This window comes from Grampus griseus (genome assembly GCF_964374135.1).
Source record: "Grampus griseus genome assembly, chromosome: 3".
Classification (NCBI taxonomy): domain Eukaryota; kingdom Metazoa; phylum Chordata; class Mammalia; order Artiodactyla; family Delphinidae; genus Grampus; species Grampus griseus.
In genome coordinates this window covers 66,552,897-66,567,672 of record NC_139019.1, presented here as the reverse complement: position 1 = coordinate 66,567,672, position 14,776 = coordinate 66,552,897, and the positions used below count along the sequence as shown (strand labels likewise).

Below are 14,776 nucleotides of genomic sequence, written 5' to 3'. Positions count from 1 at the left end.
GAACTCTATGTTTTATTATTTGAAAATTATGAGTAATGTAAGTAATGTTTGCATAATTAGGAATTGGCCTTTCAGGAATAGAGCTTTTCTTATGCTTACAGCAAATAACTTATGAATTGATTTTTCTTTATAAGATTGCAAAATGGGAATCCTGTAAAGGCATAATAAATACAAAGTTGGAATTTATGACAACATATTAATATCAGATTCTCAGATGTGATACATCAACAATAAGCTCTTTGTGGCTTTGCATAAAGATGGAATCACAGAGCAGAAAAGAACAGTAGAATTTTCCATTTAATGAATGTTATTGAGCATCTCTGGAGCTGTTCCAGACCCCCAGGGCCTAACCTCCCCTTTATCTATGCCCCCAAGATAAAGAGCTTGACCTTGAGATAAATTTGGGAAAGACTCTAAAACACACACATCAATTGTCATTACACAATGCAGAAAATAATCATCCTGAGAGGAGAACAAAGTGCTGTAGGTATCAAGAGGAGGAAAGGTTACTTCCATTCCTAGGAATCAGATTCCATGGGTGAGATAGCTTTTGAGATGGGCTGGGTTGGAAGTGTACTTCACCAGTAAAATTATTTGGTGGGAACATTTTAAGCAAAATACAGGATGATAAAAGGCACAAAGATGAGAAACATGGGAACCTTCTGGAAGAATTAGCATTAGTGGTTACCTAGATTATTTGGTGTTTGCAGAGATGCTGAGGAGCCAGACAGGAAGGTGGTTTGGGTCTACACTGTATATGGCCTTTAGTCATCCTCTTGAACTATTTCCATAATATAGTTTTCAATGTTATTAACAGTATCATCCCAGGAACATGATTCTGTAATCTCTTTTTATAATGTATAATTGAAGCATACCAACATTATAAAAACAAAACAACACAGAACTCTTATTAACAAAATTTGTGATAATTTTTAAGTAGTACCTCAGGCTTTTCTTTTGAGGATTAAATTGTACTGTTGGGTTTTTTTTCCCCCATTATGTTTTTTTCTGCCTCCAAGATAAACCTGTTTTTCAACTCATTAATTATTGTGATTGTTTTCAATAAGACTTGGTCTAATAGGTAGTTGATTTGGAAAAGGCTCAGTGTGGCTTATTGACTGAAATTAGTGTTAATTTCTAACCTAGAATTTATAACCAAAAATTAATTGCTGAAAGAAGCAACTGCAAAGTTTCAAAAATAGTTTTCAGGAGACCCTCCTATGAACAGAAATGTCAATTGACATGTGGAAAATCCCATGAGAAACCACAAAATATTTATATCCATCTGGATGGACACCTAGTCCTGGACACTAAGGAAACTGTTTCAATGAAGACAAATGTTTGGTTTTCCTGTCTGTGAACGTAATCAACTACATATGAAATATATGCAAACTAGATTCTTTGCTAGAGAGAAAATGAAAGATTGGAAAAATACCTTTAGGGCTTTGCTTGGTTTCAAACTTTTGCAATTTTTCCTATTGCTAAGGTACTTTTAGATACTGGCTTGCAAGCCAGTCTGTTCTCTCTTGACCTTCACCTCATGTCTCCCTTCCCCTCTTTGTTTCCTGTCCAATCTTGCCCTCAGATAGAAAGGAGATAAGATTAGTAGCACCCAGTGTTCTAGGAATTGGTCTATAAGATGAGGCTGGAGGAAGGGGAGAAAGGAAATTAATTCTTTCAGCAGCATGAAGAAGGCAGGTAATAACGCCATTGTATTCTGTGCTAGTTAGATCTCCTCTGGACATCTAATTCTTGTTGCTGTAAGATTTCATTTGTATTGCTATGTTTTAAAAGACCCTGACAAATTTGAATTTATCAAGAGGAGGTTAACAAAAATGATGACCAGGTTGTACGTCATGATTATGAAATTAAGTGGAGATGTTTGTCTCAGTTAAGAAGAGAATTATAGGGAATATGTTAGTTGTCTTCAAATATTTGAATGGCTGTTATGTCAAAGAAAGCCACATTATTCCATTGTTTTCCAGACGCTGTCTTTAGGAGAGTGATATGATGTGTTTCTTTGTGAGATTATGAGTTCCCTGCCACTAGAAGTTTTGAAGCAATGTTTAGATTTTTGATTGGCAGGTTGGACTAAGTGACCTTTAATTTCAGTTGATTTTAAACTTTTATTTATGCAAAGTCGCTTACACCCTGTTTTCTGAACAGGCTGTTTCCTAGACTGTTTCTTGACAGTTTGGAAAAGTAGAAGTTAATAGTGTGCATTCACAACTTGAAAATAGCCTCAAGATAAGAAGAATGGGGCTTGGGCCCCCTCTGAATAGCCTTGTACTTTTATTCAATTTCATTGCCTTAAAGTTAGACCTGTCCACTTTTTTTTTATCAGTTGAGTTCCTTAAAGATGTTCCAATTAAGGAAAAATTTATCCTAGGGAGACAAGTTCTGAAGATAGGGAAATTACATTGTCAATGTCATTTGATTAACACCTGAATGTAGATACACTGACTATTTTCTTTTAAAGAAGGTCCTAATGATTCTGAAAAGAAAGCATTTAATTTTAGCTTCTATTTGAACAGGCAGGAAAAAAATCCTCTATAGCAGTCATTAACTCACTGCTGAATAAGTCAGTGGCACATTAGATTAATTGAGCTCTGTATAGGCAAGCAGAGACTGTGCTTTATCGCTTATAGTTAGTGTCCTTGGGATGAGTTCAAGCTACATGAAAAAAATAATTCCCCTTGACCAAAGAGAAGCAGATAGGTCCACCAGAGATATCTCAGCTCTATTCAAGGTACACCTTCCACTGTTTTTTCCCTTCATCTTTTGAGTTTCAAAAGATATTTTAATTAAGCCAGATGTGTGGATCTGTATTTTGGGAACCCATCATTTCAAAGCCATCATAAAATTTCTGAATTCCTCTTTGGAATATGAGAAGTGAAAAAGGAATGATATTTTACTAAAAGGCTTCTCAGATATCATAAATGGTATAAATGTCATGTTTGAAATAACTATCATTAAATACTTGCTTGTGCGCATACACACACACACACACATTATATGCCAATATTTTATAATAAGGTAATTTTCTGTCTTCAAGTAGTCACCATTAATTTTCTTAAACGTTGAAGTTTTATATTATTTAATATAAGAATATTATATTCAGTATACAGCCCTACATACCCCCTAGTGGGGTGAGGGTGATGGGCAGGGAAATCTGTTAGTCTAAGGCTGCATCTCCTCAAGCCCACAGCTCAGCCATTTCTTTGTCTCTTGTGTCTTGTGCTTGGGCATCGGTCACTGGAACTTTTACTTGATCTCCATTAATAGTAACTCTATTTCAAGGGAGGTAACTTTCATAGGAAGAAGTCACAAATATAATATTGTCAAATATATTTAAGAAGCATGTTACTAAAGATAGGCTGACAGCATAAAAGAGGATCCTTTAAAAGCCTTATTTATAAAAAATGAATATTTTATATTGTGTTTAAGATTATGAGCTCTTATTTATTTAATGAAATTATTTGGTCATTTATTTTTGTTTCGTGTTTCTACCGCTGTTCAAATGGAGTCTGATTATTCATTGAAATAGTATTTCTAAGAGAAAAACCCTGAATCCATCCAAATATCATTCAGTAGAGACTTAGTTAAATAAATCATGGTTTATCCATAAAATAAAATATTATTATTGTCCATATTCACTGATAATATTGAGATAGAAAATATGTGCAATATATTAATGAAAGCAAGTTAAAGAACATCATATATTATATAATCCTAGTTTTATTTATAGTATAAATATTTGATTATAATTACATATATTTTTATATATGTATTCAGATGTTTAAGTATTTTTACTTCAAAATTCAGTTTGTTTTGAGTTTTTAGTTGATAATTTAGTTGATTTAATAAATATATTTCTATTTTCTAATGCAAATCTTAACCCATTATAACAATGGGTTTTTTGCCAACCCCTTAATCACAAAATCTCTTCTGACATTAACATTTTATGTGCAGTGATTCCGTGGTTTCCTGAAATGGATGCTATCTCTGGGACTTGCGCCAGTATTGCTGACTTATCCATTATTTTTTCGTTTTTGGTTCTTTTGGTTTTAACAGATTTACTTTTTAGATTAGCTCATTTGTCCAGACTTATGGGAATGAATTGAGGGTGAAGTGAGCAGTTGCCCACACGTAAATAAAGCAGAAATCCATAGAATATGAGCCTGGTGGTATTAGCTTGCTTCTGTCAGTTGCTGTGAAACAGAACAATATAGGTGTTTAACCATCTGAAATTCACATATGATAAGCAAGTAACCTCAGCTGCATGGCTTTTCTGTCACATTAAACAGCATTCTTCTTCCAGAACTATTCCCTCCTCTCCTGTATTAAGTTTTCAAAAAATTATGAATTAATTTTATTGGAAATTGATAAATGTGAGCAGCCATTTATATTAACTTCTGACCTGCTTTATCCTTCACAAATTTCTTCTATTTGGTCATGAATTTTCTTTGGCTACCTTAGGTTTAATTCCCAATTCTCTTTTTAGATGGCTCCCAGTAATGTAAAACAGCCATTAAATTCACTTACTGGACTTCATTTTCTCATGTCTAAAACTGGATAGCTTTCCAAAAAATATTTACTCAGTACTAATTATGTGCACTATACAAAACTGAAACATAACCACTGCCTTTGAAAGAAGGAGCAGGATAATGTCCAGCTTGGGAACAAGGTTGGAAAATATTATTGCCATTTTGTTTAGAACTGGCTTTAGGTTATAGTTAAAAAGCTAGTGGGGGATGTTTGGAGGCAACTAAATCAGGAAACTAAAATAAATACTAAAGAAATGAGGGTGGTGAGACTTGCATTCAGTCTACAATGATGAGGTGAATTTGGATAGGGAGGGAGGGCACATTGAATAAACAAAGGATTTTTCAGGACAGTTGTATAAATACATGAAATGTTGAATTATAGGCTTTTGTAATGTTAAATCACCTAGCCTAAAGATCTTTAGTGCTTCCTTTAAGTAGCAAAATGTGTCCTAATTACGTCCCCAAAGTCTCTTTAATACTAGCTGGGGCATGAATATAGGCCTATTACTTAAGGCATATTACTTCCCAGCTACCCAATACTCTGGGAATACTTTGTAAATTACATATGTTTTTTACTTAGTAGAAAAAAATGAAACCAAAGCTTTCATTTATTCTTTATTATTTTCCCCATTTGTACCTCTTTCAAAATGAGAAAATCACAAATGCATTAATTGCTGTTAACATGATTAACTGTATAAGTAGCTTGTAAAACTCATGTGAGCTATATTACTACTAAACTTTAGAAAGTGCATTTTTGTGGTTCTATTTTAATGAATGTATTTAATTAATAAACTATAGTTTGATGCTTTTTGAGTTACTTTAAAATCACAGATTTATTTTTTCATGAGATTTATTTTTTCATGCTCTAATGGTCATTAGAGCAATCATTGTCTTTTCAAATATTATTCCTTTTCTCTCCTGCCCCAAGAAAGAAAATATGATTATATAGTTATATAAGTTATTATATATGATTATATATAAATTTATATAACTAAAATATAGATGACATTTAAGGCTTTCTCTTTGGCAAGTCTAGTAATGTAGCATAATGAAGCAACTAAATTTTGTTGAGTAACACAGAGGACTGTATTAGATATTTATACATATTTTCTTTCTTTCTTTTGACCAATATTTATTGAGCCCTGCAGTGTTATAGGTATTATTATAAAAACTGTAGTTATAAGGGTGAGCAAAAGAGGCACACTCCTGCCCTCATGAAACTCCTAGTCTAACGGAAGAGACTAGTAAACATACAAATACATACTTACAGGCTAACTACATGTATACATAATTGTATTTTATGTACTACACAGTATTAACTGTATTCAAATGAATGCTGTCCTCCAAATCTAGCACAAGAATCCAACTGCATGTGGAAAAATGATAGAATAGAGAAGACTTTGTAATTCTCTGAACATTTTCTCTGCAAATCCATTGACTGCTGCTCCTCACGGTGACCCAATTATTCTGCAGTTCTGAGAGTGGAGAACGGACCACATAGTATGCTGTCTGAAGTCTTTGGCCAGGAGAGACTAACACTTCTCTTCATACTTTCACAAAAAAGGAGTTGGTAATAGCAACTTTTAAGTCCTGAGGCTTGTCCTCATTGGGCCATTGGCCAAGAACAAACAAATCAACAAACAATAAAACAAAGATCATGTAAACTAATAAAACCTCTTTCTAAATACTTCTCTGTATACTTCCAGAGACAGCTCCACAACTTACTTAAATGACTGAATTCACAAATTTTAAATGTTAATTTTCTCTCCTTTGTTTTAGTACTAACACACACACGTACACACACACACACACACACACACACACACACACACACACACATTTATAGCATTTAACCTCTAGGCAGGCATGAATAATCATGCATACATATCATCGTTATTTTTGCATCACTGCAGTTGAATAAAAACATTCTAAAATGTTGTGAGAGTACAAGAATACATACTTCTTGTTGCTTTGCTCATGGAAATAATAAATTACATAGATAATTGTATATTTGCAAAGCATATTTGTGCATAATTAACTAGATTTATAGTATAGCAAACAAAATGATCCATAAGTCAATATGAACTAACATCTCTATGTAAAATAGATTATCATGTGCTAAGAAATGTATTTTATGTATTTCATAATGAGCTTTTCCTATTTGATGGTGAGCGATGCTGGGCTGGGTATAGAATTGCTTTAAATGGATAGAATTTCCAAGGTGTGAAAGTTTCCTTAAAACACCCAAGGATAAGACAAAAAGAAACAAAAAAAACCCAGGAGATAACAAAATTGTTGAGACCACATGAAGAGACTAGAGCCTGTTCAATGAAGAAGTATGTGTGTGTTTTGCTAGCACATGTATATCAGGGTAATACAAAACTCACTGGGTTTGTGTAGTTATTGTACTTGACAGTTGATCCTGTGAACAAAGGAGAAAGGTGAGGGAGGGAGGAAAAGAGGGAAGGGAAGGAAAATCTGTAGGATGCCGCCTTCTCCTTCGGTTAAGCACCAACCCAGTTCATGAACATGTACACTGACAGACTGTCCTGAAAAAATTGTGGCCAACTTCAGAATCAGAGGAATAGGTTTATTGTATCAAAATGTGGTGGTAAACTCTGTGGAAAAATTAAAATAAAAATTTGCTGAAAGTGCAGCTGCCCTCAAAGCACAGCCCTAGACTGTATGTATTTCCGGTCTCACCTGCCTTAGAGATGATTAATTTCTCAGGCGTTCTAATATATTTTAAATGGGAACAACAAAACTGGTTACCATTGCAGTTGAATGCCATTAGTTGCAAATAAGAGAAAGCTCAACTAAAACTAGATAAATAATAAACTGCAAGTATTTTTCCTCAGAGCTAGAAGTCTAGAGTAAGGTCACGATATGATTCAGTGGCTCAATAATATCATCAGTAATCTAATTTCGTTTTGTTTATCTACTCAGTCTTTGAGAATTGGCTTCTTTCTAAAGCTCGCTCCCATCATGGTTGCAAGATGTCTACCAATTTGCTTCTAGGGCCACAGACTTCCTGGTCCTTACCTAAAGAAGTGAGAGAGATGGTTATTTGCAGATACTTCCGCAGAAGAAAGTGTCTTTCCAAGAGCTCTCCTCACCCAAACACCTACAAACCTGTCCTTACACATTATTGTCTCCAGTTGGGTCATATACCTACCTAGACCAGTAACTGTGGCCAGGAAAAGGGAAAAGATTTACTTAGTTCTGAGATACAGACTCTCTCTAAATCCAAAGCAAGAGTCATCTTCCCCCAAGGCATCAATGTAGATACCCAAACCTGAAGATGTTAAAGAGAAAGAGCATTGAAAGTCAGTGAAACAACCACAGAGTACATTGCAAATGTTTTCTACAAGCCTGCTAATTTACTGCTGCAGTTCCAACAATTGGACCCATGGCTCTGCAATAAACTTTTTATGGATAGAGCCATAATTCTCAATACTTAGTGTTCATAACAGTTACCTGCTGAGCTTTTAAAAAATGCAAAAACCTAGGCTAACACCCAGAATTCAAATTCATTAGATCTGTGGCATTTTAACAAAATCCCAGGTGATTCTGTTATGGGCAATAAGAGGACCACACTGAGTTAAATTCTGTATATTAGATATATACTTTCACTCTCTCTTTTCCTACCATCACCGTAATTTCAGTACATTGGTCTACATTGTCACCAGGCAGAACAATACAGAGTTGTTTGCTTTTATTTCTTTTGGTGCATGTCTTTTTAATTTCCAGGATTAGAGGAACTTGCACGTGACACAGACCTGTGTGTGTGTGTGTGTGTGTGTGTGTGTGTGTGTGTTTGTTTATTTGCTGATTCATGAATTCCAAGAAGCAAATAGGAAGAGTAAGGAATCATTTAGGTATCATGAAATTACTTCTATGATCCTTAATTTCACTTAAATGTCACAAAATAGACCACTAATGTCCACTTTGAAGTTTATTTGTACTTCTGGGGCTCTTGCTGCCACCTGTTCAGTTCATGATGCTTTGTTTGGTAATGCAGTTAGCTTACAAAGCCATCTTTGCCAGCGATAACTGAAATGGTGAATTAATACCAATCCTAACCCTGAACGTGCCTTTGTGAATATGTGTGTGTATTTTAATAGTATGTATATTGGTTAATAGTATGAATATGTTTAGTAGTATGAATATAGTTACATCTGCAAGTTATGAGGAACCACCACTATAGAGATGTTTCAAAGAAATACAGGTCTGTGCAGACTTGTGTACCTGCTGATTCTAATATTGTTTTTTTGTTTGTTTTAAATATTTATTTATTTTATTTATTTATTTTTGGCTGCATCAGGTCTTTATTGCAGCATGCAAGATCTTTCTGTTGCGGCGCAAGGGCTCTTAGTTGTGGCGTGCAGGTTTTTCTCTCTCTAGTTGTGGTACACAGGCTCCAGAGCACGTGGGCTCTGTAGTTTGCAGCATGCGTGCTCTCTAGTTGAGGCATGTAGGCTCAGTAGTGGCGCACGGGCTTAGTTGCCCCCTGGCATGTGGGATCTTAGTTCTCTGACCGGGGATTGAAACTGCATCCCCTGCATTGGAAGGCAGATTCTTTACCACTGGACCACCAGGGAAGTCCCTCTAATATTGTTAATTTGTTACAAACGTGCTTTCAGGTATTATAGGTTCAAGTGGAGGGTAGTACACCTCAGGAGCTTTGGCTTTAAGACTAATTGCTATGACTCCTATAAGTTTAGAATTGTCTTTACTTCTGTGCTTGCTAGTCCTTTCCTAAAATTTCTTGCTTATCCATATATAATGGAGGAATAAAATCTTAGCCCTTGTGATATTTCTTTCTTAGGCATCACAGGCTTGGTATGTTTTGTTTAACCTCCTAGTCAGTCCCTCTCCTGCCTATGTCTATTCCTGGATTGTAAGGGACTTGAAGATGTTTCCAAGGGACCACTTCATTTCTTAAAGGGATTTCTCCTGTGACCCTTACATCCAGTTTTTGTTTCTGTTTTTTCTCTTAGGCTAAGTCCAAGAAACATTATCTGAAATCTAGCCAGTCCTTATTCCATGATCCTTTCTCCCATTTCCTTTTCTCTTTTAGTGGATACTGAATTAGCACTTTGTGAGACAGTAAGGCACAGTGGAAAGAGTTTGGTTTTAAAGTCACGTGGGCTTGAATTCAAACTGACCTTAGACAAATTGTTCAGTCACTCTGAATCTCTGTATCTTCATCTATCAAATAAGAGTACATTTCATCTCATCAGTTGCTTTATAAATTCAGTTCACATACACAAAGTGACCAGCTATACGTGTAAGCTTTTTTATTCTTGTTCCTTTTGAATCTCCAGACTTTTACCAGCAATGACCCATCTAAGTCAGCACTTCTACAAGCCTCTGTGGTATTTTCCTAAAAGGGAGTTCCTGGAAGCTACCAACAGTTTTCTTCTTTGAACATGTTGTGAAGTACTTTGGACATGATAAAGCAGCAAACAGCTTTTAAATATTTATGTTCTCCACACCATGCATGCCAAGTGTGTTTGCTCTATTTTTTTCTTTTTTTTTTTTTTTTTTTTTGGTGCCAAGGAGACAAGCCAAACAGTGTGAGAGGAAAATACTGTCGGGACACAAAGTAAGCTTGTCTAATGTGTACTCTGTGCAGATGTAACCCTAATGGAAAATAGTGGAGACTGCTCCCTAGTTACACAGTGATACCTTGAGGAACAAATCACCTAGAAACAAAACTCCTTTATAAGCAATTCAGCTGAGTAAATTTTTATTTTAAAACTTCATGAATCAAATGAAGTAGTACTGGCTAGAGTAATATAATTCAACAGTAATATTCTGATAAAGCTGCAATTGTGCACAGAGCAGAAATATCTTCTCACAGAGCATGTCTGTTAGTATAAAGATGAAGACATGCATTCTAGGCAAAATTGTGACGCTATTTCACTTTTGCAACACCATGCTCCATCCTCCACATACACGCAGCAGATTATTACCCTTGGAGTTGTGCTGCTCTCAAAAATGTCCCCTTTTAAAGAAGCAATCAAAATGATTCACACTTTGAGTTATAGTTCATGTTACATTATATTGATTACTTAGTCGTGTCTCAATCCTGGCTACAAGTTAGTACCATTGAGAGAGACTCTGACTCAGTTGGTTTGAGGTGGGCCCAGAGTTTGGCAATTCTTGTATAGATGCGGGGTTATGAACCACTGCTTTAGCAGAAAGTTATGTTCTTGTAATGTGACCTCTCCTTTTGTAATATCCATGCTTATCCATATGTGCTTGGGGTCAACCTTTAAAATGCAGGTTCCTGTGGCTTCAACACAGAATCACCACTACTGAATCTTGAAGTTTGTGGTACACATGAGTTGAGTGTGTTTGTGTGTGTATGTGACGGGGAGAGAGAGAGAGAGAGAATCTTTGTGTTTAACCAACACTCATAGTGATTCTGAGTCACTCTAAGGTTTAATAATTCCTACCTTTTTATAATTTCTAACTCATGGAACAGAATTTTTGACTGTCAACAATACCTTTTAATTCCTCTTTGCTAATAGAAAATTCCCACAAAGTGGATGGTTGGGGTATTTATGTTATATACAATTTATATTTTAAACAATATTATTTATAATAATTATAATAATTTCCACTCAAGCTAAAAAAGTTCAACCTTGTTTGCAAAAGGACAGAAAATTCAAATTCAGACAACCAAAGGGTCTTTTCTAATGCTTGCTTATTTTAAAGTATGAGAGTTTTTAAATGTTAATTTAATGTAAGTACTATCCATTTATCTGTCATTATCTAATTATCTAATGAAAAATATCTAATGTATATACAAAATTTCAAGTCAGAGACTTTTAGTCATTATTTAGAAATGTGAAATATATTTATGTTCAATCTCAATTTCTCTTTCTCTCTCTCTGCCCCATCTCTCTCTCCCTCTCAACTCACTCCTTCCCTCTCATCTCACTCACTCCCTCTCTTTGTTCCCACCTCATCTCTTTTCCTCTATCATAGCATCAGATGAGGAGCCAGCTTCAGCAGGTAAAGTTCCTATGCTGTAAAGATTATTCCTATTTATTTTAATGCCCTTAATAATATAGACCATTTGAAATGTATTTGTTCAGGTTTCGACCACAAAACTGGCATAGTTTTATTTATTTACTTTATTTCTTGAACCCATTATGCAGTCCCAGACTAAATGAAGTTCGTTATGAGTTTTAAATAAAAAGAGAAAATAATTGAAAATGAACTGTCACAGAGGAAATCATAACACAAAAAGTCACATCACTATTACAGAATAAGGAAATTTGGAAAATTAAAACATTGAGAAAAATGCCAATAAGTAATAAATGGGGAGAAAAAAACTAAAATGATAAAATGCAGAAAAATAATAAAATGAGGAGACTGAAATTAAAAAGAGGAAAATGATAGGCTTCCCTGGTGGCGCAGTGGTTGGGAGTCCACCTGCCAATGCAGGGGACACAGGTTCGCGCACCAGTCCGGGAAGATCCCACATGCCGTGGAGCAGCTGGGCCCGTGAGCCATGGCCGCTGAGCCTGTGCGTCCAGAGCCTGTGCTCCGCAACGGGAGAGGCCACAACAGTGAGAGGCCCGCGTACCACAAAAAAAAAAAGAGGAAAATGATAAAACATACTTTCAGAAATATGACGTACTATGGTAGAATACTGCATTATCAAATACGACTGACATTGAATATGATATTCATTTAAGTTTAAGGATAAAAATCATGTTGTTGCCTCAAATATTCACTTTCATTAAGAAAATAATTTTTGCAGTTATAACTTAATGATACTGAAACTTGGCATCATGACTGTGCTTCTCATCCATCTAATCAGCATTGATCAAGAACAGGCTCAGGTCTGAACTAAATACTGTGAGGAATGCAAATGGTAGAGAAGGCATGGTATTTTCAACTTGGTTCTAGGACAGTGGGATGGGTCAAAGACCAGGCACATTTATAAGGAGAAAGCAGGCACCACAGCCAATCTGGTTAGCAAATAATAAAAGGCCCAGGCTAGCAGACTAGCAACATCAACAAAAAGGGATAAAGCCCTCCATCTCAGGTTACTGAAGCTAATAGACAAAAATGGGGCTTGATTGTATAGAAAATGGGGAATGTAGCCCAGTTATTGGAACTCAGGTACAGAATAGGGTCTTTTCAATTCATAGACCTAACTTTTTTCAATTGGTAGGAGACTTCTTGATTTCTACGTTCTTCTAGAACTGGGCAGGGATTTTTACCTGTAAAAGTGGTTCAAAACATCAAAAATTCAATGGAAGAAAATGAAATAGACATCTTAACAAATATCTTTGGTAAACTCCAAGGATGCCATATTGCATTATACTCATTATCACTGCCTTGAAATGGAATCACAGAAGATAAACTCTCAGTTAATGTTTCATTTTCATAATATTGTTAGATAGTTTATAACCTGATTTGGATGATAAGAACTCCCTATAATTTTCTCCTACTCTAGTCAGTATTATGTAGCCTATTTTTAGGAACAACCTAATCACATGACTCAGTAGCAGACTTATGTGTTGTTATGAGTTTCCTCTGCCTAGTTTCTGACTTCTTTTTGCCCTGACTTAAGGCTTTAGTGTTGACAGCGTTGCTCAAAGACTCTGTCTTTCTCAGCCTTAGTTGAATTTTCTCTTGGTGTGAGTACCAGGCCTTGTGAGCCTATGCTTTTCTAGAGCAGTTTCATTCCTCTAATATTCTTACACCTCATTCCTAGCTATGTTGCCTGCCAAGCAGTTTTGGTGACTTTGCAAAAGAATTATTATTTTTGCATGATGAAGATTAATTTTAATTTAATGTAAGTAATACATATAACTATTTCTTGGTGTAATTTTCTTATTTTAAAAATTTCTCTGCTTATTAAGAAACTCTTTTGTAAATGCAACTGAACATTTTTCCCCCAATATTTATTTGACTCTAGAGTGATCTGAACATCATAGAGTTTAAATTATGTTTCTAAAATAGTTTTGTTTTCATATATGACCAGATGTTTTTGTTGTGATTTTAGCATAGATGATTAGAATAGAGCAAATGTATTAAGTAATATTTTAACTAAATAGTTTCACATACAGATTACATTAACATTAAGAAAATTTGCATTTAGTAAAGCAGACATTCTTTTTATATAAAACTGCCAATGGGAGCCAAATGTTCTTCCGTTAATTTTATCAAAGTGTATAATAAAAAGTATTATTGTGTAGTTGTATTAAAACTTTTGACAAGGTATTATGAGATTTATAAAGGCTTGATTTCATAAGGAATATGAATAATTGTGGAAAGTGGATTGTGATTTTGTTTTAGCGTTTTTTTGGTACTTCTTGCCCCCAGTTTTTTCAGCAACTATTTTTCTCAATTAAATATTTATTATTCTGTTTATGTGTCTTTTTCAGTAATATTTATCAAAATATATCTTTTATTTTAAACTATTACCCAAAGTATATTTATTGTTGATAGTCTCTGTTTTTACTTTCATCTCCTTCCATCAACAGTTTAGCTAGAATGATCTTTCCCAAACTCAGACTCCTTTAATTTATCTTTTTGATCCTTCTTTAATTTATCTTTCTTTCTGTTATTTCTCCATTCTGTTTAAATTATCAGTGAAATGCAATCATCTGTTTGCCACAGAAATTGTACCTGAATTAAACTTTCATATGTCCCCACATGATATCTTTATCAGTTTCACATTCTTCCTTCAGCTTCATGGCATAATTGGACTGTAACTTCTTCTAATAATACTTCAGTTTCTTTAACTTAAATAATTCAGATATTTCTAATAGATCTGCTACTCCTCAAAGTTCAACAGTAGAAGGAATAAAGTAAATGGGGGTGTTTCTTGCTGCCAGATAGTCACAGGCTCATGATCACCAGTTGTTAATATATGAACATTATAAGTTATGAATATTATAAGTTAAAAATTAATATTTTAAAAAACAAATATATAAATGGTTTATCTAAATGTGCAGGTGCCTAGTGGATACTACTGAATGATACTATTTATTAAATATTTGCAATGTATGGATAATATATAGCAAATCTAAGTTATTTTTACCCCAGAGGTACACAGAATTGGATTAATTATAATTCAATAATCATGAAAAATTCTCATTGTCCAGAATATTTTTTAGAGAAAATAATAGGTTTCTGTCTGGACTAGCATATAGTATAAAAAAAATTAGAAAGAGACAATATAACTCTGAGAAAAT

The 14,776-nt window shown here is 34.6% G+C and overlaps 1 protein-coding gene across 2 annotated transcripts in view; it reads left to right on the top strand.

The window, feature by feature from the left end:
• EDIL3 (EGF like repeats and discoidin domains 3) overlaps window positions 1-14,776 on the top strand; it is a gene marked incomplete at both ends in the record, with an annotated part of 427,613 nt that overhangs the window by 142,316 nt on the left and 270,521 nt on the right. The window contains one exon of one of the 2 annotated variants that reach the window (XM_082652202.1): window positions 11,547-11,573. The exons of the other annotated variant lie outside the window; for it this stretch is intronic. Within the exon in view, the coding sequence (XP_082508328.1) occupies window positions 11,547-11,573 (27 nt within the window). The remainder of the gene's footprint in view (window positions 1-11,546; window positions 11,574-14,776) is intronic. 2 annotated transcript variants of the gene reach the window in all.